The following is a 24,988-nucleotide window of genomic DNA, read 5'->3' as shown; positions in this document are numbered from 1 at the left end:
AAAACAAACCTGGACTATAATTTTGGCTTTTGATATTAGAATCGTGTCTTTTGTAAATGATTTTTATTTAGGAGACCATTCCAACCAAAAAAATATAACATTTTTTGAAATATTAAAATATGACTCCTGGATAATATTCTAAATCTATCCAAACAATAAATCAAACATTATACAGTGTAGAATTTTCAAGCAACATTAAAATTCCAAATGAAAGGCATTGTCTATCTCTATACTGGTCATTGAGTAATTTAAGACATCTTGATAAGTATAATTGATGATGTTACAGAATTTATCCTTCTTGCCACAGATATGAAGAAATTAGCATTGCATTTTTCCCTTTCACAGATGTTCTGTAGAAACACCTGCCATCTGTATGGACTCTCATTACACAGATATTTATAAAAGAATTGCTCTAGTTATCAGATGCCTTTCTAATTATTTACTTAGGTCCTGTGATTTTTTTTTTTTTTTTGGTACTGGGGATTGAATCCAGGTGTGCTTAACCACTGAGCAACATACCCATCTCTTTTTATTATTTATTTTGGGTCAGGGTCTCTCTAAGTTGCTTAGGGCCTCACTGAGTTACTAAGGCTGGCCTTGAATTTATGATCCTCGTTCCTTAGGTTCCTGAGTTGTTGGGATTACAGGTTTGTACCATCATGCCAGACTACATTATGACATTTCTTGACTAATAAAGGGAGAAGACTTTTGTTGTCATTGCTGCATTCTGAAAGAGATTATAAGATGTTTTGACAACCTTATGAACTGAATAAGTGGACCACAAAATGTTATTTACCCATTATAACAGGTATAGATTACTACAAGTAAATCATCATATTCAGTTTCTAAATTCACCAAAATTATACAATTTATATTTTAAGCCTTATGAAATAAAATAGACATATTCATAAATACTCTGGACTTAACTTCATAAAAAAGTTAAGGATACATAATGAAGTGAAATATTTTAATTTAGGGAATCTCAAAGTTTGCATCTCAATGAAAGCAAACTTTCATTATGTACCTACTATTGCTTGTGGGGACTGTCTCCTGTTTATTTTCTTAAGGTGGGAAATCTAGTTTCAACAAGTCTCAACAGAATTATTTAAGGCAATGGATAAAATATTATCAGAAGTCCCTTTTATGTTTAATGTCAGTAGTTTAAATAAACTTGCAAGGTGGGGAGGGAAAGGAAAGAATGAAGGGAAGAAAGAGGGAGAAAAGGATAAAGGAAAGAAAGTAGGATGAATAAAGGAAGGAAGAAAAGAAGGAAGAAAAGAAGGAAAGGAGAGGGGAGGGAGGAGAAATGAGGACACTTTCACATCAAGAATGATGACATTTATAGAAATATTCCTTCAGGAATATCAGTTAAAAGGCTTCTTTTCATTCTAGGAAATCTGTTTTAGAACATTATAGTGGCAGTAGCTCAGTGGGTAATAATTTCAGTTATTAAGATGTTTTCATTATTAAGCCAAAACATCCATCTGAAGGGAGCTGATTACTCAGTGGTATATCTAGAACGTGTATAATTTTGTTCTTCAGCAGTTGTGATATGATAAGACTTCATCTAGAGAGAAATGGGCTTTTAAATTACTAGAAAGGCAGTGTAAATAAAATGAGAGCATTTATATTTTACTTTTCGCTTACAAAGCACTTTTATATTCTTAAGCCACATATGCATTCATATATCTATATTCATAGTTGATTTAAATAGTTGATTTAATCTTTATGCTTATCTATCCTCTATTCTAATACAATGATTAGAATTTTGTATAAAAATTTTAAAACTAGAATCTTAAAACTCAAATTAGAGTGATAGAAAATCTTTTAACTCATATAAAGCAGGTTTGTTTTCTTGATTATACCCTTAAAGTAAGATGATAATCTGTTCTTAAGAGTGAAATGCTATAAGATAAAACGAATAAAAGGAAAAATCGTAAACCAGAAACTACTTCAAATAATTCACTAGTACTGAGCAAAATGTTTGTCAAGCATTATTGGGATCCTGGGCAAAGCCTTCTTGATTTGACAGGCTATAGTTTTAAGATTGTTAACCTAAATCTTGGCTAAATGCTTTTTCACTAAAAGATGTTTATTAAAAGAAAATAGAAAGTTAGAGCTCTAAGATGGCTCAGGATTCTTGTGACTTAGCTAAGTTTAAAAGGCATCCTTCATTGCTTTGACATGTTAATGGAAAAAAATATCTGTTGATTCACATTGTAGCTTCAGGTGAGTGCTTTTATATTCATTATTTTTTGTTTATTTTACTTATAACTAAGACAATCATAATTCTTATGTTTACACTATCAAGGACCATATGAATATATTTCTTTGATGGGAGAATGAATTCCAGATAAAATTAAACCAACAAACATCCATAACCTTCCGGTTATCCATCCTTCTATCTTATGCAGTGCCTACTATCTACAGACTTAAGCTACTGTGGATTACGCAAAAAATAAGGTAAATTCTTAAGGAATTTACAGTTTCATATTAGAGATAAATCACAAAATGTATAACACAAAGTTGGAGTTGGTGAAAGGTTGAGTATTTATCAGAAGGAAAGCTATAATGTTCATAAAAATAATTTTAGAGCTGGGGATGTAGTCAGTGGTAGAACACTTGTCTAGCATGCATGAGGCCCTGGGTTCAATCCCCAGTACTAGAAAAAGAAGACTTCATGTAAGTGCATATAATTTCAGAGAAAATAACAAGATTTTTATATCCATAGTTATCAGAATCTTATCAGTATCTTCTGATTCTGCACAAATACTTGATTTGTAAAAGACAATTTTACAAAGTGTTAGACATTTGTCTGTCTGTATATTTTTTTGGTCGCAAGAATGCATCTCTTTTATGAGGACTATTCATTAGAAAAAATGGGTTACAAGCACTTAATTTAAATTATTTCTTAATTATATTATATAAAAGGAAACAAAATTTGAAAATAATACAAATTGGCCTAGGAACCACAGGAAAACAAAGCTAAGAATTTATTTCAGAAACTCTCCCATTTTATTTACTGTGACTTTTGTAGGAAAAATCACAAACATATTTTGTGTTGACCAAGTTTTCATGTGTAATATGCATATATGAAGATTCTTCTTTAAGGCAGACCCTTATTTGAGTTGAGTGTTCATTATATTTGAAAAATAACACAATCTAGTCCTGGTTTTTTAAGATAATTTGTTTGTGATTCTAATCATAAGTTGCCCAAATTTTGTAAGGCACTGAGAGAGACTATAAGATAAGACACATTGCATCTTTTTTTTTTTTTTTTACATTGCATCTTAATAAGGTGTGTAGTAAGAGAAAACTGTGTTTTAAAAGATGCATTTTGAGATTTTTGCACTTAACATTTTGAATTTGTAAATATTATGCCCAAAATATTTATGTACAAGACTCCTGTATATCCAGCTGAACATGAATGAACTTTTATAGACAGGGCTATTCAAAGTATCATTGGTCAATTGCTGCTGGTTTGTGACAAGCATATGAGTTTAAAAACTTTGTAGAAATTTGACATTGCTGAGATTCCAAGGGCAAGATGAAGGGACTTACATTTTTGAACAGAGTATAGACCTGTTTAGTTATTATCAACTCATGAAGTGAGAGATATTTGATATAAACTTTACAAAAGCCTTGCATAGGAGGGTAATGTTGAATATGTGATATTTTAAGATTAGTTTGCTGGTTGTAACTCAAAATATATAAGATTCAGAATATATTTCTTTTATTAAAAGGGAATTTAAATTTAACTGTAACTTTACAGGATAAACTGATAGAAGTAGCTATTAATGAAAATTAATTAAAATAGTATGTCAGTATTTCAAATTTACATAAAAATAAAAAAATCCTCAAAATGCTGAAATTGCTTTAAAACCACTTTATCCATTTGTATCAGTACACCTCTTTGAGACTGGTTTCTCTAACTAAATGTATTAAGTTGAACATAAGAGAGTTTAAGTACACATTACTCTCCACAAGTGGCTTTTCCATCAATCTGATCTAGATCCTAAAATTAACAGTCAATAAATGGGCACATTTGACGCATTAAAGTCTAAATATTGTCAAGCTATATTTGTTCAAAGTGTACCTATTGCAGTTAAAGTGGGGAACTGCTACTTCACTTACAGATTGGGGTTTTGTCACGATTGCAGAACAAGTATAAAAGTCACCCTCTTTCTTATGGCTTATGCACATGCTTTCAATGACAATGTCACTGACTTTTGTCATTTTTTTCCTTTTATCAAATCTGATGTTTGTTCTAATATTTTAATTGACACATAATTTTAAACTAAATCTAGTAGTACAAAAATGTGGGCACTTATTTTTATGCCTTTTCAAACTTTATTTTTCCAGTAATTCAGTTGTACTTTATTTTATAAAACATCTGTTCATGATTGACTGGAAATTAAAACAAAACAAAATTCATCCTTTAGCACAGATCTTTGAAGAAGCACTATTCTGGACAGTTTCCTTTGTCCTTCTGTCTTTTACATTCTTTTTCTGAATCTCCTTGATAACTTGCAATTGCCTTATCAGATGACTTATTGCAAAGTAATGGAATTGTTATATTTTTTATCTTTTCCAATAGACATTGCAATCCTTATGATATTTTTCTCTGGCCCTGTATTTAGTGATATTTCAGTGTCTGCATAAATAATATACTCAATGAATGTTTATTGAAACACTCTAATGCTTATTTAATTGATTCCTATAACACTTAAAGGTACCCAAACATCTGTTGGTTTACTCTGGCTAACCTTGGAAAAGACCTGGGTAGTGATGGGCTGAGGGAAGTCATTCTCCCTAGTGCCATCTTCTCTTAAACAGGCACCTAGGGTCTCAACTCTTCTCACCATGCTAAGGAAAGTAGCACTATTGTGGAAGAGCTGGAGTCTCACAGTGTTGGTTTTCCTTTAGATAATAAGATATTTCAGAAGAGAACATGCTTCTCATGTTCTCTTTACAGGATAAATTTCAAGGAATTTTCTGATTCAAGAGGTCAACAAACTATGATCTGAAAATCAAGTCTGGACCACTGCCTCTTTTTGTAAATGATATTCTGAGGGGGAACACAGTCACACCTATTCTTACATGTACTGTATTGCCCATGACTGTTTTCACATATAACAGCAGAACTGAGTAACTACAATCAAGATCTCTTTACTATTTGGCCCTTCACAAAAAAATTTGTTAACTCCTGTTCTAAATAATTTTCTCTTCACTCTTACACCCTAATATCTAATCCAACACTAAATCTTATTCATTCTACCCTCAATAATTGGAAATTAAACTCCTTTTATATATTGTCCTTTGGTCCCAGCTGATATAGTCTAATTTATAGGGTTATATCAATTATATCAGATACCAGTCAAAACAATCTACTTTTTGGTAAATTACTATTTAAAACTGCCTCTGGAAAACTTGGCTAAGCTAAATATCATGTAAAATGTATTAAGAAAGTTTCTAATTTTTAAAAATAGGTTGCAAATGAACTACAAAGATACTACAATAAAACTATTCTAATTTTTTTTATTATATTTTGATGTTTACACCCAGAAACCCTTTGAAACACAGACAATGTTAGTCCCCAGCTTAACATTTTTATAAAAACATGTCTATCGCTGGACTTTTAATTTCTGCTCTCATTAAATGATTGGAAAGGGTTATAAAATTGTTTCTCCACAAATAATTTTAAGTTTACAAATATAATATCCTTCAGTTTCACAAATCAATGCTTATAAAAATTAGTAATAATGACAATATAAAAATATTACATGCATATTATCATATAGGTTATGGATTACAAAACCATTTTATATGTTGTTTCCTTGTTTAACACATAAGGCAATCAAGGCTAAGTAAATTAAGCACTTGCTCAAAGTCACATGAGTATTATGTGTCACCAATGAGATTAAATGGAGGCAATTTAACACACTTAAATCTCAACCATTGCTGACACCATTTCTATCCCCCAGTATGAAAAACTGAGGCCACCTGATTAGGATTTATAATCAAATATCTGCTTTCATGAATCTTGCCCTCATGGTCAATCCAATTTTTAAGAGAAATACTTTTTAACAGATTATCTTATTTCTCTTAATTGTTTTATGACTATAAAAGTTCTAATGAGGGAAGTATATTAGTCTTCTAGGCTGTCATAACAAAATACTACAATTAGGTGCTTTAGACAACAGAAATTTACTTTCTCACAGTTATGGCAGCTCAAGTTCAAGATCAGGGTTGGTTTCTGGTGAAGTTTTTCTTCCTAAATTTTCCTAACATCCCACCTATCACTGTGAATTCCCAGGGAATTTCCTCAATGTGTGCACACCACTGATATCTCTTTCTCTTCTTAGAAGGACTCAAGGTTCCCATCCTTATGACCTCAAATAACCTTAAGTACCTCTGAAAAGCCCTATCTGCAAATTTCAAAAAAAATTCCATGTATTAGGGCTTCAATTTTACAGATTTTAGGGGACATAATTAGTTTATAACAGGAAGTTTAATGAAGAGACATGAATGGCAATCTGGAAGATACACTTCCTCATATAACTGGTTATTTAAGAATATCTTTATTTGTAATTGTTTTAAAGGTTCACAAAATGTTTAGTTATTGTTCTCCACTTCCTTCCCTTGGACCTAAGTCTGGTGCAGTTATTATCATACTTCTCGCACATAGAAGTACCCCAAATTCCTTCTAAAGCAAATGCCCTTGTCATTGCTCCTGATTCAAACTCTTTTCACCTTTCTCCTCAGGGCTATCGATCCATCAATTAACAATCTTTCTTCTTGTTTCATTCTCTCCCTTTTGACTTTTCTTCCTTTAGTCTATAAACAGGATAGCATCTACAATTCTAATACATAATGCAATCCTTTGTGGTCAAAGCATCTGTCTGAATAATCTTCATTCTTTGTCTCTCATCCTCCTTTTCTGTTTAATTCTCAACTTATTGCAGATTGACATTTTTATCATTAATTCATATTGATTATAATTTTCCCTTATAGTTATCATTATTCTCCTTTAATATTCTTTGTGCATCCCTTCTTAATTTCATGGACCCACTGACAGAATTCTACAGCTCTAGGCATGCCTATGGGATTACACTCAATCACTCTCTTCTTGTACCCCGCATTTCAGTTTCTTGATTTTTCCCCTCTTCTTCTACATTAGTTCTTGGCATGTGTCACACATACTTCTTCATCAGCCATTCCTTAAAATGAAGTCATTTCCCAAATCGTGTCATTCTACTCAATTTATGAGTTATTTTTCTCAAATATTTATTGTCTGGGATATGTTTATACCAGATATTTTGGGATCTTTAAGGTTATTTAAGGTTATTCTGGTGCAAAATATCTGGGATGTTTTGCACCAGAATAACCTTATTGAAACCTCATAACTCTATGATGTAATTAGTTATCCCTACTTTATGGAGGGTTTGTACCAGGGTTTCTCAAATTCAGTACTACTGACATTTTGACCATATAGTTCTTAGTTGCAGGAATTGTTCTGCACATTGTAAGATATTTACCAGTATCCCTGGCCTCTACCCACCAGACACCAGTAGCCATAAAAAAAAATTATTTCTGGACACTGTCAGTGTCTCCTGGTTGACAACAGAAGAGGAGATGCAAGGCTTAGAGAGATTATATAATTTATCTGAGACCCTAAAGACAGAATTTGCACCTGGGGGATTTTTTCCAAAAGCAATTTGTTATACACTATGCTAATTACATTTTTCTTAAAAGTTTCCCATAAAAGAGAATTTACTCTTGAGACTATTGTTCAGATTTCCAAGTTAATGACTTTCATGTCTAAATTTACATCTTTGAACTCTCCAGATCCATATTGTGGTCACTTTTCTCAGTGTATCTCACTTGCTCCTCAAACTCAGCTTAGCCATAACTGCATTTACCAGCTTCAGACAAGACTTGCCTCTTAATTTCTCGTCTTCCCAACGGTGAGATATCTGAATGCTATCTATGACCTTCTCCTTTTACCCAGCAAATCCAGTTTACCTTTATAATCTCTTTTTAGCTCATTCCTCCTTTTCTTTTCTACTTCCCCTGCTGCCTTATTCACAGTATTGACACTTGTCCTTAACCTCAGGAGCATCCTCCTTGGTCTCACCACCTTGGTTCTCTCTCACTCTATTCTTCTGTAAAATATTCTGCAAACAGGATACAGCTTTCCAGTTAGCACTTAACTTGTTGGTACAGAAGCAACAGCCTAAAGACAATATGACAGGCATAGCACAGCCTTGAAATCAGACAGTCCTGAAATTCTAATGGAGCTCTGTGACTCTGACCCCATCATTTGGCCTCTCTGATCTTGGATTTCCCTTTCTGGAATATGTTGGGGTTTATGTCATCTGTTTCTACAGGGATATTGTGACAATTAACAGACATGAGAGTGTTAAGAGACAAAATAAAATCATGACATCTGAATGCTCAGAAGATTTACAAGTTACCTTCTCTGAATGTTCCTTTCCACCACTGATCATACTGTTTCCTCTATAAATTGAACCCTCTCAAGTCATGGTTTTCTGGTTCTGATTTAAGTTAGTCATTTGGATAATTCCCATTCTTTTTTCTTGTCTACCCTTCCTTTTCAGGTTTGTTTTTGGCCTTTATTATTTATTTCTGACATTTCAGAGAAAGGTCATCTGAGCTCTTTTCTACTCTCATAATCTTCTGAAGTCTCTTATATTTGTTTATTCGTCTCTAGGACAAAGAAAGTAATTGACAAAGAATGAACAATCTCCCCAGCTTTAATTGTCAATAACTAAGCTCTCCATGTATCAATTACAAGAGAAGAATAAATGTCAAATTGACTCTTTTAGGATGGTGAATATTTCACGCCTTGGGTGGATTTATCTCTGATCTGTATTTCTTAAGATTATTTCAAATCAAAGTACAATCTGGCCCAGAAGCAGTGCAACAGACATTCTCACATTGTCACTAATGTGTGTGAGGGAGTGCTGTATAATGGCTCTAGACAATAATTTTAAAATATACTTATCTTCTGAATCTATGATTCTACTACCATGTATCTCTTCAAGAAATTACTTCTGAAGATGGGCAAAGCTGCTTACTGCATAGAATTTGTCACAAAAAATAAAAATTAAAATTGACTAGATATCAGATTACATTTAAAAGTCTAAGAAGACAAAGGAACTCAGTAATGCTCATGCTAAATTGCCAGGGCAATGTAGTATGGTTATGTGTTCTGATGGGCTTTGGAAACCAAATTAAGTCTAATAACCATTTCCCTACTTATAAGCTATGTGTTTTGGGACATGACATTTTGGCTTTGTGAAGTTTAGTTTATTTTTAAAGTGGAGGAAAAAATATTCCTTGTAGCTTTCCTGTGAGTTACACTATTTAATCAGTTTTTACCTATCAATTTAAATCTGTATGTGCGTGTGTGTATGTGTGTGTGTGTGTGTGTGTGTGTGTGTGTGTGTGAGAGAGAGAGAGAGAGAGAGAGAGAGAGAGAGAGAGAGAGAGAGATATTATTTTTAATGCTGCTTTACATATGGTCAAAGCAGGGAAAATAAATTTAGGTAGAATGATCTCCCTATTTAATGAAGTATACCAAGATGTCAATAGAAGAATAGTAGTTACCTTTGAATGGCAAGATTATATTTAAACTTTTCTCTTCTTTTCAATTTTTCTACAGTGAAGAGTTTTTACACATATTATCATGATATAATCTCTATTAGAAATGTAAAAACAAAAAAAGAAGAGAAAAAAGTAAATCTTAAGAGTCTAATGAAACCTGACTAAATATAAGTTTTCATTCAGCCCAAGTGGGTTTCTGTCTAAATGATAATGTATTAACTCTGCTTCAGCATGGAGAATGACCTCTTCCTTACCAACTGTCAAATCATGATTTGATTTTGATTGTCTGGTATTCATTTAAAATTAATTCAATTGCATGGTTGGGCAGGGCAGTAGACAATATGACCACTACACTTCTTCCAAAATAGTAAATTCAGAAAGGGCCTCCTTTGTAAGTAAAGCTCATCCTGGGAATGAGGCTGCATCATTATTGTGGCTGATGCTAATCCAATTCATGCTTCTATGCTGAGTTTCAAAATGAGTACCAACTGCTAGACATACTGAAAAAAAAAAAGGAAAGTCTTAGATCTTTATGACCCAGCTGGGCCTGTAATAACTGTCTCACCAGGGAAGTGTGCCTACTAAAGTAAGCACAACCACTTAACTCTACAAAAAAGTGAAGTGAATATCTAAAGCAGAATTTAACTTTCACTGATTGTCCTGTTGATTTTCATACTGATTGCTAAGCTTCTGTCAGAATTTCAGTCCTGGCATCCTTCCTTTCCTGCTTATCTCTAGGATATAAGGAAAATAAACATTTCCCAAGTAAGCAGCCAGAAAACACTGTTTATAAATATTTTAAAGAGATTTCCAAATATGAAATTTCAAATGTTATCTTTTCATTTGAAGACAGAAAGATTGATATTTAAAATTTAGACACTGAGAGTTTTTGCATATTTCCTTATTCATTCATAGAACAAGTTTATGAACTCCAAAGAAATCACTGAATCTTTAAACAACAATTTTTAAAACACTCAAGGGATAAAGATGCAAACCTCAGAGACATAGTAAGGTTTCAAGTATTTACTGGGGAAAAAAACCCCAGTATTTATTCACTGGTGTAAATCAAAACACTGATTGTAATTAACAAACCAAAGCTGTGATTATATCATGTTATTATTAAAGTGATTAACTGTGAACTGCAACATCAATTTCCATTCATCTTCTGATTGTCAGGGGAAAAAAACATACTTCTGTCAATGGACATCTCCATCTGAATGTCTGAATACCACTTAGGCAGTCTGAATGCCACATATCCATCATTGAATTAACTGATCACTTCTACCTCAACCTGTTTATCACTTGTATGCATGATCTATCATCCACCAAGTCCCCTAAACTAGAAGTATTTCTCTCTCACCTCCTATATTTAATTATTCACTGAAATCTGCTTTGAACTAAAGTTTAAACTCCCGAACCCTAATGATGTTGCTTAGGGCTGTTGCAGCAATATCCTAATGGTCTCCCTGCATGAGTTCTTCGACATTATAATCAATCTTCTACTCCCTTCCTTCAAAGACAAACACAATGCAGAAGAAACAGATCTCTGTTGGTTCTTTATAGCCCAGAGAAAAAGCTCCAGATTCTTTTAGTTTGAGATACTAAGATATTTCTTTATAATCTGTCTCCCTCTCTTCTTTCCAAACTCATCTCTCAGCATTCGGCTAGCTATCCAGTTCCTTGTCCTATAAACCCTCTGTTCTTACCACAATCCAGTCATCAGCCTACAAAACCCTTCCAATTTCTTCTCTCTGCACACCCTTTTCTCAGCAACAGCTGCCTTTACCCCTCCTTTGTAAAAGTCCCACTTAAAAACTTGGCTCACTTGTCCCTTTGTCCAGGAGGTCCTCTGGATGCTTTAGGCAAAAAGCATTCTTCCACCCTCGGGTCTCCCCAAGTATTTTGTTCCTACTCAAACTGCACTTTCTTATGTTAACTTTCAGACCACGAGTTCATAGCAAGTAGAAGATCTTGCTATATATCTTTATATCCCTGGTTCCCAGTTTATGATTTGGTTTTGAATCTGTCTTGGTTCTTGATTTATTGCCTCCCAGCTCTAAATTCATCCTTCTTGGCTGCTCTCTGAAAATGGATTCTGACATTTAGGTTTTTTTCTTTCCAGTTGGCACTGAAACCTTGTCAACAGAGGTCACTGGAGAGACACTGCAGGAACAAATGATTTTGCTTCCTGATTTCAGAGTGCTTGGTGGGCTTCTCCAGTGTCCAGCCATCACAGTTACTTGGTGGCCAGCAGTTTCCCCAGCCAACTCCCTGTCAGGTGGTTTTATACCTGCCTTTGAAGAGCTTTTCAAGGAAACTTGCAGTGCTGATTTCCTACACGAGTTCTACAAACATGACATCTCAGCTACCACATTGCTATCCAGCAAATTATGAGAGTGTCCTTCTCTTCCCTCCACTGCCTGTCTGGATAATTGACAATGTCTGGAGACACTTTTGGTCATCACATTGGACAACACTCGTCTAGTGGACCTTAGAGGGCAGGGTGCTGCTAAACATTCTGTAGTGCACCAGGCAGACCCTTGACCTACTCATCACACACATAAAACAGCCATCTGGCCCTAAGTGTCAATAGTGCTGAGCTCCAGGAACTCTGTTCTGTAATAAAGTTTACCTCTTAGTCATAAATACGAGTTCACAGTTTATAACTAGGGTGATTTATTCCTATATCTGCTATTTGTATGTTCTGGAGAGTGCTCTTATTACTCTAATCCCTATTACAATTATTAATTATTCATAATTAACTTTTCCTCTTCAAATTACTATATGCCATCTCTTTCCCAATGGGACCCAGACTGATCTAGGATCCCTCAAAAGATATTTAAAATGGAGGATGTGGCAGTCCACAAAATAAATATAGTTTCCAGCCTCCTCAAGCATGTAGTTTATAAGTCAAAACAAACAAGTGCTATAAATGAATGAAAAGGCAGGTGAAAGATGGTACAGTGAAAAATAATAGGAGAGTTAACTTCTTTTGGGAGGTAAGGGAAGTGATCCAATAAATGCTCTATATATTGTAAATGAAAACTGAGTTAATTAATTTTTAAATTAATTTTAAATTATTAATTAATTAATTAATTAATTTTAAAAATTGATTAATCTCAACTGTTTGGCCAGGATGGGGGAGGATTTGATTTGATGAGGTCCTTATCCATTTGGGGAGGCTTTTGGAACCCAAATTTCACTCACTGGTCTTCTTCCTTACACGTAGTCAAATTAGCTTCAGATTTAATTCAATGAAAAGATTTTAATTTAACTCAGAAGCCCCTCATTTTCAGGTGAATTTGTTTATTATATCATTATAGCATTTGTTCCTTTTCATGATTCTAAGCCTCTTGAAGGTATCTGCTTTTTTATGCATTTTCATATATCATAATATTGAACCTAGAGTCACATAGTAGACATTATGCATGTACTTCCTGAATGTGTGAGGTTTCTATCTTGGTCATCTAAAACATAAAGTGATACTGGTGAAAATACTGGAAACTTGTGCCGTAATTCCACCCCAGGATCTAAAGAGCTTGGAAAATTCATATTCCCTTTGGGAACTACCTTTCTCATTTTGAAACTAAAGGACTTGGAAGAGAGGTTTTCTAAAGTCTCATTCCATTCTGAAATTCTAAGATAATAATGAAGGCATTAGGATTCAAGAATGTAATTTGAATGTACCTGACACTTCTGGGCCTCAGGTTCCTTTCCTATAAAATAAAGTCATTCTCAAAAATAAGGCTTAGAAATCTATAGCCTTTGGGTTAAATGGCAGAGTTGAACTTTTTGGCATAGACAATATGGCCTACAAAGCTAAACAGATTTATTGTCTGGCCCATTACAGAGAAAGTTTGTCAAATCCTAGTCTACCTGGTTTCTCCTGCTTCTTCTAACATCTCTTTCTGACTGATCTAGCATAGTTGCCTAAATTTTTTAGCCATGTTTTTAATAATGCTAAATTTGGATTATTTGGCCAATTAATATATTAATGAGGTTGGACTTTTACTCTGAAAGGATTCAAAATGTTACTAAAGAGAAATGCTCTGGGTTTGTGACACCAGATAAAAACAGGAAATTATCTGTAAAACAAGGATGTAAATAAGCAGTTCATTTTTTTTTACATATTTGCCTTTAAATCCTCTAAATAGTTGATGTCTAAAGAACTAATATATGGAAGTAATCCAGTATATGAATTGATTCTGGGTCTTCTCAATGAGCTCTTTAGTCAAGAGTATGTGCTTCTTGGAAGGACTTGCAGTAAGAGTCTACTGTCATTTTAACAGGCACACATGATAAACAGCTGTCCCACCAATCTTTCTCCATGACAATTACTACTTCTAGACATACTTTTTTCCCCCACTGGAAATATGCTTCTTTTATAGTTAGATCATGCTTGCTCAGGGCATGCTATAATTCAACTGACATCATTAAATTGAAATAATATAATGTCTCTTTTACATCTAAAACTTCTGATTTTTTATCTCTTCTGCTTAATAAATATTTTTTGAAAAGAACACCAGTCAATAACAGCTCCATAAAAAAAGACAAGCACAAATGATCACAGCTGACACCATTCTAGCAAGGCACATTTTTTTTCTTATAATCATCCTGCCAATATCCTCACATCACCCTAGATCTCTTTCTGGAAAATGAACCAAAATAAAATCTACTTAGGCTGTAGGAAAGGATGAGGCTGTGAAATACTTTAAGTTTATCACCCTATCAGTTAAGCAACGTGACCACCGGCAATGTGGCACACGAATTCCCTGTAGTCCTATCATGTGGACACAGAATGGCAAACTATGTAAAGAGAAGGACATGAGCAACCTAGGTGGGCAAATTACCTTGGGTACAGGATCCTGAGGCTGACCTGATTGACAGGGTTACAGTTTTTCTCTCCCCAAATCCACCATCTACTCTCTCTCCCCCTATTCCCTAATAGCACCTGAACATTTAAAAAATTTGGGGGGGATTTTCATGATTTCTCAGTCTTATTGGGTATTTCATCAAGTTGCAAATAACTGTTTCAGAGTACTATCTTAATCTCTACTTAGTTAATACCGAAATTAATGCAAAACTTGGATCAAAGTCCTATAGAATGAAAGAATGGAATTAGAGGTACAGAAATAAAAAGACAGGTGTGTGTCCGTGGGAGGGCGAGAGTGTAACCGTAAAGGGTAATGCCTACAAAAGAGTAAAGAAAAGAGGATGTGGGAACAGGGGATAGGATGTCAGAGTTGGGAAGACAAGTAGGGATGGCATCAGGAGGATCAAGAAGACACTCTTGGCAGGTTAATAACTAGGCACTTCAGATTAGTAGTCTATGCATTTGCTTTACTGAAAAGACAAGATGATCACAGCATGAAGGAAGGTCAGAGCAGGAACACTTGGGTCATTACTCAACTTTAATACTCTGTTCAGTCAGGGGACAGCCTAATATGGACAGATTCAGTCCATTGCTTGTTTCTGGCATGGCCATAAGCTAAGAATGATTCTTACATTTTGAAAGGGTGGGAACAAAATCAAATAAAAAAATAATACTCCTTGAGGTATAAAAGTGATATGAAACTCAAATTTCCGTATCCATAAGAAAATCTTAATTTGGAACACATCCATGTTCATTTATTTATTATCTTTTTTGTTGCTTTGGCACTAAAACAGCTAAATTGAGGAGCTGGAACAAGGATCATTTGGCTTAAGATGTCTAAAATATTTACTAGCTGGACCTTTACAGAAAAAGTTTGCTGATCCTTTGTCTAAGCCATGCAGTTCTCTGTGGCTTCATACATGAACTCCTCTCCTCTGAGAGAGAAAACTCCTGCACTTGTCACAGCCTGTCATTTTTGTTTCGAAAGGGATGTGGTTTAGTGATCATATGTTCTTCCTTAAGCATGCACTTTGGTGAGCCTTACCACCATCATATTATCAGAAACATCCATAGCACCCTTCCTGGGAGAATTAGGGTGGATATTATTTTCTCCATATTTTTCAATCTCTTTTGACATTCTGGGTCCTGCTGCATATGGTGCCCAGGGTGCTGTCTGACTGGCCCACTATGTGATCCAGAACATGTATTTGGAATTCCAACAGTTCTTGCACAGCTGAATATATGCAGCAGAAGAGAATGGAGAAAGGAACAACTCACCATAATTAAAAGGCTGGGAGATCTGGGAAGAAACTAGCAGAAGCCTTGTTTTTGAAGACTGATGCACTTGTGTCTAAAGAGCTAGAAATTAGGTCAAAACCCAGGTGACCTGTGCATGGTAGAGTAACTGAAAAGTTGTAAGATTTTTACTGGTAAAGGAAATCATTCTAATATAGACACAGATTTGTATCTAATTGAGCTGATCTTATTCAGTTTTCAATCTCTTGTTGAATTTGTGTCTTGTTCATCTCAGCAGGTCTAACATCTAACATAGGAAGCAGGCATCCATTATTATCTTTCTTAATTAATAAATATCAATGTTTCATTGTCTGACTCTAATTCCAATTAGAGTCTAATTCCAATTAAAAGGTGCCCAATTTTAATACTTCAGGACCAGTTTGAGTGCTGAGAAATAGTCTTTGCTAATTCTAGAGACTTTTCCTCTATGTCCAACTTTCTTGGTAACCTGTCTGCTTATGGGCTTTGTGACCAGCCTTGGAATTATGAAATGCTCCCTTACCATTAGTCTGGTGGTGAAAGTGTTGGTACTCTTTTAAACATATGGTATAAATATGCCTGTCAGTCAGGCAACTATAGCTCTGGGAGGTAAATTACTTGAACTATAGTCACCCCCCCCACCTCCCTGGTCCATAGAGATACCTTAATTTCTGAGATTGCCATTTGCGATGCCCTACAATCTTGTTTGTCAATCCCTCCTAATTTCATAATTTTTATGCTCCAGTACAATGCATTTCCTCTAAGCTAGTTCATGTTCTACACCTCCTAGATTTTGTCTAAATAACACAATGGTCCAAATAAATGCTAAAATATTAGTGTCACTGATGGAAAGGACCTTATATCTGTCATATGGGGTATGTATATAAATCATTCTGGGATTCCTTGGGGTTCCATGGAAGGTTTGAGGAATCACTTGAAGTTATTTAGAGACAGAAGGGAGACCCCTGGTTGCGGGGATATCCTATCCCCATGACAGTCAGAAAAGTCCTTGTGTTCTTTATAATTCATTTTGTTGAAACAATGACCTTGTTAACAAAAAAGTTTGAAAACCATTGTTGATGTCATTTTAGCTTGACATTAATAGAGGTTAGAGTCAACATAAGCAGTGGCCAGTATGGCACCAAAATTGACCAACAGAATGGATGCTGGTCATGTTCTTTGCCAGATGTCACCTCCTTTCATGTGGGCTTAAGGAAAGATCTCAGCTATCCTTGGAGTCAAGGGGAATCAGATGACCAGGGTAGTAATTATGGATTAAGGTGATATTCCTTATGATTTACTAGTAGGTAGAAGTTACTGTCCTTGACAATGACCAGAACAGTCCTCAATGTGTCAAAAAAAATCTTAATAGAATTTCTAGCTTCCCATGACAATATAGAAGTAATCATTGCATAATTGATTATCAAATGCAGTCTACTTTGGTATTTACTTCTTTTCAAGGATTCTAAAATAAGGACACTACAGGTACTCAGTTCTTTTTACACATTGAAGCAATTTATTATTAGATTGTTCCATTACACTAGATTTTTAGATAGTTTTCACAAGTTTTGGAAACATTACAGATGGTTACTAAGATAATGAGTGGGCTGTGAGAAACCAATCCTCAGAGAAAGTTTTTTTTTTTATATAAACCATGTATCTGTTTATCATTTTTGTGTTTGTGAATGAGCATTTCTTTAAAGAAAAATCTGACATGCATGATTAGTTACAATAATGTTCTTTTGCTTTCCCTCTGGAATGATAAAGCATAATCACTGGCTTATGTAACATGGTACCTAGCTTGTAAATTTGTGCAGGAAGCTCCTTGTGTTGACAGTTCTAATGTCTGCCATCTGTTTGCATGGGATGAAGCCCTGATGCTTCTCTAATTGACCATAAATTAGGTATCAGCAGCAGGCTTTTGACAGGATCCTTCAGTTACAGTTTCTTTTTTTTTTTTTTTAAATAAAAAGCTGTGAATTCAACATTTGGTGGGAAGCCCAACTTCTCTCCTGAGAGTATAGAAATGTACTACTTAGGTTCAAGATTTGAACTGTCTTCCCTGTATTTATGTTTCAAGTGAGACCTCTCTCAAGGTATCTTCTGTGTATGTATCTCTGAAGATAATATTATTCTGATTAGAGAGGAAAACCGCGAAATCCAAGAGGTGCATGTGCCTTTCTTGAGAATAGGATACTATGATGTCTTGAGTTCTTACTTCATGTCTTGTGCTGAGAATGCAACTTTTCTTACATTAAATTGCTTGATTTTCAATAAATATTTTCAATATTATAATTTATTTAATATTCTCCTATTTCTAGAAAGAGAAACTGAGACTCAGACCTGAAATAATTTGCCCATATTCTCATAAAATTGTTCAGTCAAGATTCAATTGGTTCTCTTTTCTCTCCATCCTCAGTGTCACTTGTCATCTTCATGTTTTCTAAATTAAAATTTAATGTATTTTTAACTGATACATAAAAATATAAAATATCATATTAGTGGGGTACCATGATATTTCAGTATTGGAATACATTATGTAATTTTACAACAGGTTAAATGTCCATCTCCTCAAATGTTTATTATTTATTTATGGGGAAACCATTCAACATGTTCTTAGCTGTTTTAGATATATATAGTACATAATTATCTATAGTTAACCTACTGTGCAATAGTATATCAGGATTTCTTTTTCTAACTATAACTTAGTATCTGGGTTTTTGAGGAGCCAGCCATGAGGAGGTTACATCCTCCTCAAGTGATACAACCTTGTTTTTGTGTACTGCTTTCCTAGAATCTTGGATATGATTTTTTGTTTCACCAATTTTCTGTTTCTTTAAACTAGACATTTAATTTGTGTGTGTGTGTGTGTGTGTGTGTGTGTGTGTGTGTGAGAGAGAGAGAGAGAGAGAGAGAGAGAGAGAGAGAGAGAGAGAGAGGGAGGAAGAGAGAGAGAAAAAAAATATTCTCTTGGTTTCTGAGGTTTTCCATGTTGTTCAGCTTGATAATGCCTTGAATTTTTTCCCACTGTTTTTGCTTCCCTTACCTGACTTTTTTCTTTTTTGTACTGGGGATTGCAGCCCTGAGTGTTTAACCACTGAGCCATATCCCTACTCCTTTTTATATTTTCCTTTAGACAAGATCTCACTGGGTTGTTTAGGGCTTCACTAAATTGCTGAGGCTGGCTTTGAACTTGTGATCTTCCTGACTCAGCTTCCCAAGCCACTGGGATTATAGGCATGTGTCACAGTGCCCAGCCTGACTTTAAGTGAAAGAATTTCCCCTAATTCTAAACTTAATACTTTTTTCTTTTTCATTCTTCCAGGGTAGTTCCATATTAACATGTAGGCTATTAACATGTAGGTGACTTTTAAGCTAATAATATGAAGTTAACTCTAACAAGAGTTCCTGGTCCACCTTTCCTACCCCCTGAAGAGTGTCTATCCTCAGGGGTCCAAGGTTGTACTTCAAATTAACTACAGTCTTACTGTATTTAATAAGGTTGTGACTCCCAAACAGATTCTCCTTCTATATTCTTTCTACCTTTCACTGCCTCAACGATATCCCTAATTTTCCCCTTGCTCTTTACAGATAGTGTGTTGCTAAACCCTCTGGTTTTACCTACTCATTATTATACATTCCTCCTGTAAATGGTCTCATGATCACCAACTGGATTTAGGCCACTAACCAGATACTCTATCTTCAACTTCTCCCTTTAATTCTCTCTCACAGCATTTTCAGATTAGCCTGCCAAATACATTGTTGTAGAGACACTATTTCACCACATAAAATTGTCAGAGCTGACATTATCCCAACATTCAGAGCTCCTGGTGAACCAGTCCAGACATACTTGTGAACTTATTTGTTACATTTCTCAATGTTCCACAGTCTCACTGGCCAGTTAAGTGGCTCAGAGCTTCCTTATGAATAGTGCTAAGAGACTTCAATGTGTTTACACTGTCTTTCCTATGCTTCTAGAATTCAAGTAATAATGCCACTTCTTTCCAAAGTCTTTCTGATTCTCCTCAGAAGTAGCCACTCCTCATTTTGGATACCTTTAAAAGTTTATTTTTAACTCTTCTTACTTCTTCCTTACATGATGATCAGGAAGATCACATGATGGTTATTTTTTGTATATACATCATCTCTTCTAGAGGCTAACCCCAAAATGATCATCTGTAGTATACTTTTGAAACTTCTCTGAGTATAATAATGCTCCAATAAAGTCTAATAGAGGAATACATGAATGGATAAATGTGGAACAAGGGAAACAGACAAAGAAAAACTGCTTCTGAGGTATTCATAGAAATTACTATCATTTGGTATTTGCCTCATTTCTTTGATTCTAAGGAATCAGCACAGAGGGGCCTCAAAAGTAAGATTCTTGAATCCAGTGGGATTGTTCTCCACCCAGTGACCCTTGCACTCAGCATCTAACTCCATCATCTTGGCATATGATATCTGGTCTCTCAGTTTCATCCACATAGATGTTCATTGCCTGTTTTACAATTCTCTTTGGGTCAGCCACTTAGCTTTTCTGTAAACTTACCCACCTACACTGCCATGAGTAAAAGTGCCCAAGTGGGTCTACCTAGTATATATGTCCAAGTGTGTTCTTGAAAAGTCAATAATCTCATTTCTGTGGTTTAGCATTCAGGTAGTGATAACAGCAAGCCTGAATGGGTAGGAGAAACATGGATAGGCATCATGAAACACACTTTTGATGTTTCTAAATATATATGCCCATGTCTAACACTGAAGCTTTCTCCAAAAGTGTCTTTCTAAGTGCTTCTAGTATTGGAGTCTCTGAATGGGATAATAGAGCAGATAGCAAACACATGCTAAAGGAATAGCCCAATTTTTAATGACAATAAGAATTACTCTTCAAAAAATTTACCTAAATAGCTGGTATTAGTTGAGTACCTTCTAAAGAAAAGGAACTTTGACAAATACTTTAATCACATGTCATCAGTAATCCTCAAACTGTCTCTCAAATAATGAGCTAACTAAGGTAAGGTTCAGCATGATTACAAACCTTTTTTAAAATCACAAAGCTAAATGGCAGAGTTAGGCACTTCCAAGAATAATATGGAATAAGAATCAAATATAGAACTCAATTAAAATTGAAAAATATGATATTAATAGCTTCATAAAATGGTACCTAATTCCCAACACATATGTATGTTGCTGATATGAATGTGCAGTATGCTTAGTACAGGAATGTACTTACTCTCTGTCAATCACAAGGCAGGTTACGGCTTCTGCGGCAATGACATTTGCTGTTCTCACGTCTTCCCTGTATAAAAAAATATAGAGAGAGACATTAGGATAGAACAACCTTTAATATCAAGGAAAATTGTCCATTGTGATTCATTCAGGAAACATACTAAATTATATAAACTCTTCTGATTCAGTCACTTTCAACTTTAAGCTTTGTTCATGTTACAGATTTCTTTGTCTTAAAGAACCATTGCATCCTTGTCATTAATCGTGCAAATTCTGTAGTTATAATCCAGTTATTAAAATTTTTAAATTTGGAGTTTTACTTACACAAGCGTAACAGCACATCATTCCCTTTGCTCTTTGGGGAATTCATAAATTAATTGGATGATGACAAAGATAATAATGGGCATGAATAGATGAAAGTTTTTAAAGCATCTGAAGATATACTTCTGGTAATTGAGTATCTAATCCACTCATGTATGAATTTGTCATTGTTACCTTGAGAACAATGGATCTATTTTAATTATTTCACTGCTTTAGAGACCCTGCTTTTATGTATCTAACTATTTGGCAATTTATGACACACAGCTCTTCATCCATTACAGAGTTTATGGTTCTTCAAGAGTATTCGAAAAATCTTAGTCATACCAATTGAAGTATACAAAAACTGTTTCATTTGTCACTGTAGTAATTTTATCAACCTCTTTGACCTTTAAAAATCTGCCATATTTCCTGTTTTATCCAGTAATCAAAGGTGAATGTGATAAATCAATATCTACAATTATTTTCAGCCACTAAAAATGTCATTGCATTATTGTAATGATAATATTAAATCATAATGAAAACGCACTATTTTCCTAAGATAAAAAATTCGTATGCAAATAGAATTAATGATAAATATGTTTGAAATACATTACAGAAACAAGTACATATAATAAATACAAACAAATAAGTACCAACAATATAGTATTAATTATTTTATTCTAAGAATCATAAAACATATCTCTAATAACAGGCTTTTAAATGATTCCAGTGAGTTTTTACATTTTTTAAAATTTTACATATACTTCTGAATTCTGTATTTTTCTGTATTTTTACCATATTTAATTGTTGCTATACCAAGATGGTAAGGTTATATTTGCTTTAAAGAAACAATCAGTATTTAATATTTGGTAAAGCCAGTTCCCCATCACTAATATACTTTTTTTAAAAAAAATATCTTGACAGTACTAAGCATTTGTCATTTCAAATAGACTTTAATCTTTCTACTTCTCAAGAAACCCATTTTGAGCTTCTGGTAGATTCATATTATATTTATACATTATTTTAAGAAGAAAGACTTTCTGGTGACATTAATTTTTCCATAAAAGAAGATGGCATGACTTTCTACTTTTTCAGATACAGTTTTATATCTTTAAATAAGACTGCATAATTTTTTTCCTTTTAGGTCCTGACATTTAATGAAAAAGTATTATTAGGTGTTTCATATCATTTTCTCTATAAGTGACATTCTTTTTTGATTTGTTTCTCAATGGTTATGTTATTAAAGAAAAAAATCTCTCAATTACGGTACATTTCTTAATCCACCCATGATACTAAACTCTGTCTTGACTTTAAAATTTTTATTATAGCCTCATCGACTCCCAGTATGGTCCTCCCACTGCCTCCCTCACATTCTCTGCCTTGCAGCCAAATTGGCCTCCTTTCAATGACAAACACATCACCTCCCTCCTGCCATGAGTTTTTCATAACTAGGCCTACAAAACTCCTCTCCAGCTGTCTGTCTAGTTCACTCCAGCTTATCCTTTAGATTTCAGGAGAAATGCCTTTTCCTAGGGGATGCCACCCTGAATTAACTAGGTCAGATTCCCTGTTTACTTCTTCTTATCACCCTACATCTCTCTATATGCAAGCAACTGTCACCATGTTTAATTTATACATTTACTTGTGTGTTCATTTCGTTAGTACCTCTGTCTCTCTCTCCCACTAGACAATGCTAGGGCAGGGACCATGGCTAGTTTTATTTCCTATTTTATCTCAAATACCTGACACAAAAGAGGTACTAAAAGTGTTTGCTTCAAGAATGGTATGAATATCATATTCCTGAGGTCTGGGGCAGTGAAGCAGAGTTGAGGATCTGGAATCACAACCTATGTAAGCCTCAGTGTCCTTGTCTATAAACCAGGGATGATATGAGTGCCCCATTCACTGCATGAAATTAAATGAGATCACCAAAAATAAGTATGTCATTGTGCTAGGTACACAGAAAGAAGTGTGGCCTACTGTTTAGTATTTCTAATTCTTCTCATGTTCATCAACAACATTATCTATCATGATAGCCCTTATGGAGGCTCTGTTTGGTGTTTTATAAGAACATTCCTACCCAAGACTAAAGTGGAGATTTTTCTTTTTGCTTCATAGCATTAGACAATGTATTTCCAATCATTATGACTTTCTTAGTTTGAATTTTTGGTAAATACTACAGGCAGAAAACATCAGTAATATCCACCAAGTTTTTCATAAATTGCGTGGATGATTTATTTCTTAGAAGATTATTTATGGCGGCATAAGTTACTAAAAATTGCTGCTAACCTAAAGACAACAATAAAAATATTAACACTCTTTTATAGAGATCATATTAAAACTTGCTTTCTATAAATATATTTTCATCTTGACTAGTTAGAAATTTTCCAAAGTTTTAAAAAATAACATACACAAATATGCCTCATTTAAACATATATTCCGTGAATATAAATTTCTAATGTACCTATCACAAATATCCAATATTTTAAGATTTTATTATATAATCTGGCCTAAATTGACTACACTTTAAAAATGGAATGTAATTTTCTTGAAACAAAAAATATCAATATTATAAAACATAGATGAGAAAAAAATCAAAGAACAGAAGAATGCTTTAATCAATAAAAATGGAATATAAATATGGGCTAGAACCACCTTACTACATTAACTAGCTTAATACATTAAAATGACATATATATATATATATATATATATATATATATATATATGTGTGTGTGTGTGTGTGTGTATATATATATATATATATATACACATACGAAAAGCATAACATTGGTTAAAGACAATAAATTGAATATTTGTAGGTAATTTTATATCTGCCACTTACTATACATCTAGTATATGTCAGTAGCTATATTAAGCAGTTCACAAAAATCCCATTTATACCATATAACAAATTGATATGTGAGGCTAGAGATTAGGTAAAATACTGGAAGTCAGGTATAGCTAATATATGCAGCCCTAGGATTTGAATACAGATTTGACTGTGTTCAAAAGTAGTTCTTTCCATAACAGTACACTGTTTTTATGTTCCTCTATAGGGTTTAATTTTTAAAAAAATTCTAAATTTATTAAAATGTAGAATAAATTTGGGGCAGTAGTCATAATGTCTACCATTATAAAAATGGTATTTAATTGTTAATAAAATCAGCACTAATATACTTATGGGTGTCCAACTGCAAAATGAATCTGATGAGCCATTTTTATTTTCAGCTTATCAGAATTCCTATACATGATTATGTCCTAGTCTGCTATGTTGCTTTATAATATTGTTACATAATAATAGAAAATTACTGAATGCCAAGCCCATTCTGCACTGACCTTATGTTGACCCTGCAATATCATTGCATTTCCACTATTAAGGTGCTTAATGTCTTGATGTTTCTTTATGCAGGTGTCTAAAAATTGTATCCCTATGCACTGTGAGAGCTTTTTTCTGCAAATCTAATTTTTATATATATATATATATATATATATCTGTCATTTTAGGAGTAGAAGTAGGGAAACTTCTAATGAAAGAATATTATTGATGAAAACTGCCAATTCGGTGATTATTTGGTACGTTTATATCCTTTGTGGTCCAAGGGCCATGGTAAAAGCAAATATCATTTGGATTTAGATAGGAAATATCACACATTTATAAAATGCAGAGGTCCTAAAAATCTG

At 34.0% G+C, this 24,988-nt stretch overlaps 1 protein-coding gene across 3 annotated transcripts in view; it reads right to left on the bottom strand.

The window, feature by feature from the left end:
* Prkg1 (protein kinase cGMP-dependent 1) overlaps positions 1–24,988 on the bottom strand; it is a 1,169,615-nt gene that overhangs the window by 105,940 nt on the left and 1,038,687 nt on the right. For all 3 annotated transcript variants that reach the window (XM_026410547.2, XM_026410546.2, XM_077799283.1), the window contains one exon: positions 21,009–21,074. In XM_026410547.2, coding sequence (XP_026266332.1) covers positions 21,009–21,074 — 66 coding nt within the window. The remainder of the gene's footprint in view (positions 1–21,008; positions 21,075–24,988) is intronic.

The sequence above is a fragment of the Urocitellus parryii genome, chromosome 5 (genome assembly GCF_045843805.1).
Source record: "Urocitellus parryii isolate mUroPar1 chromosome 5, mUroPar1.hap1, whole genome shotgun sequence".
Taxonomy (NCBI): Eukaryota; Metazoa; Chordata; class Mammalia; order Rodentia; family Sciuridae; genus Urocitellus; species Urocitellus parryii.
Note: the sequence above shows the minus strand (reverse complement) of the source record. Positions and strands in the feature narration are given on the sequence as shown.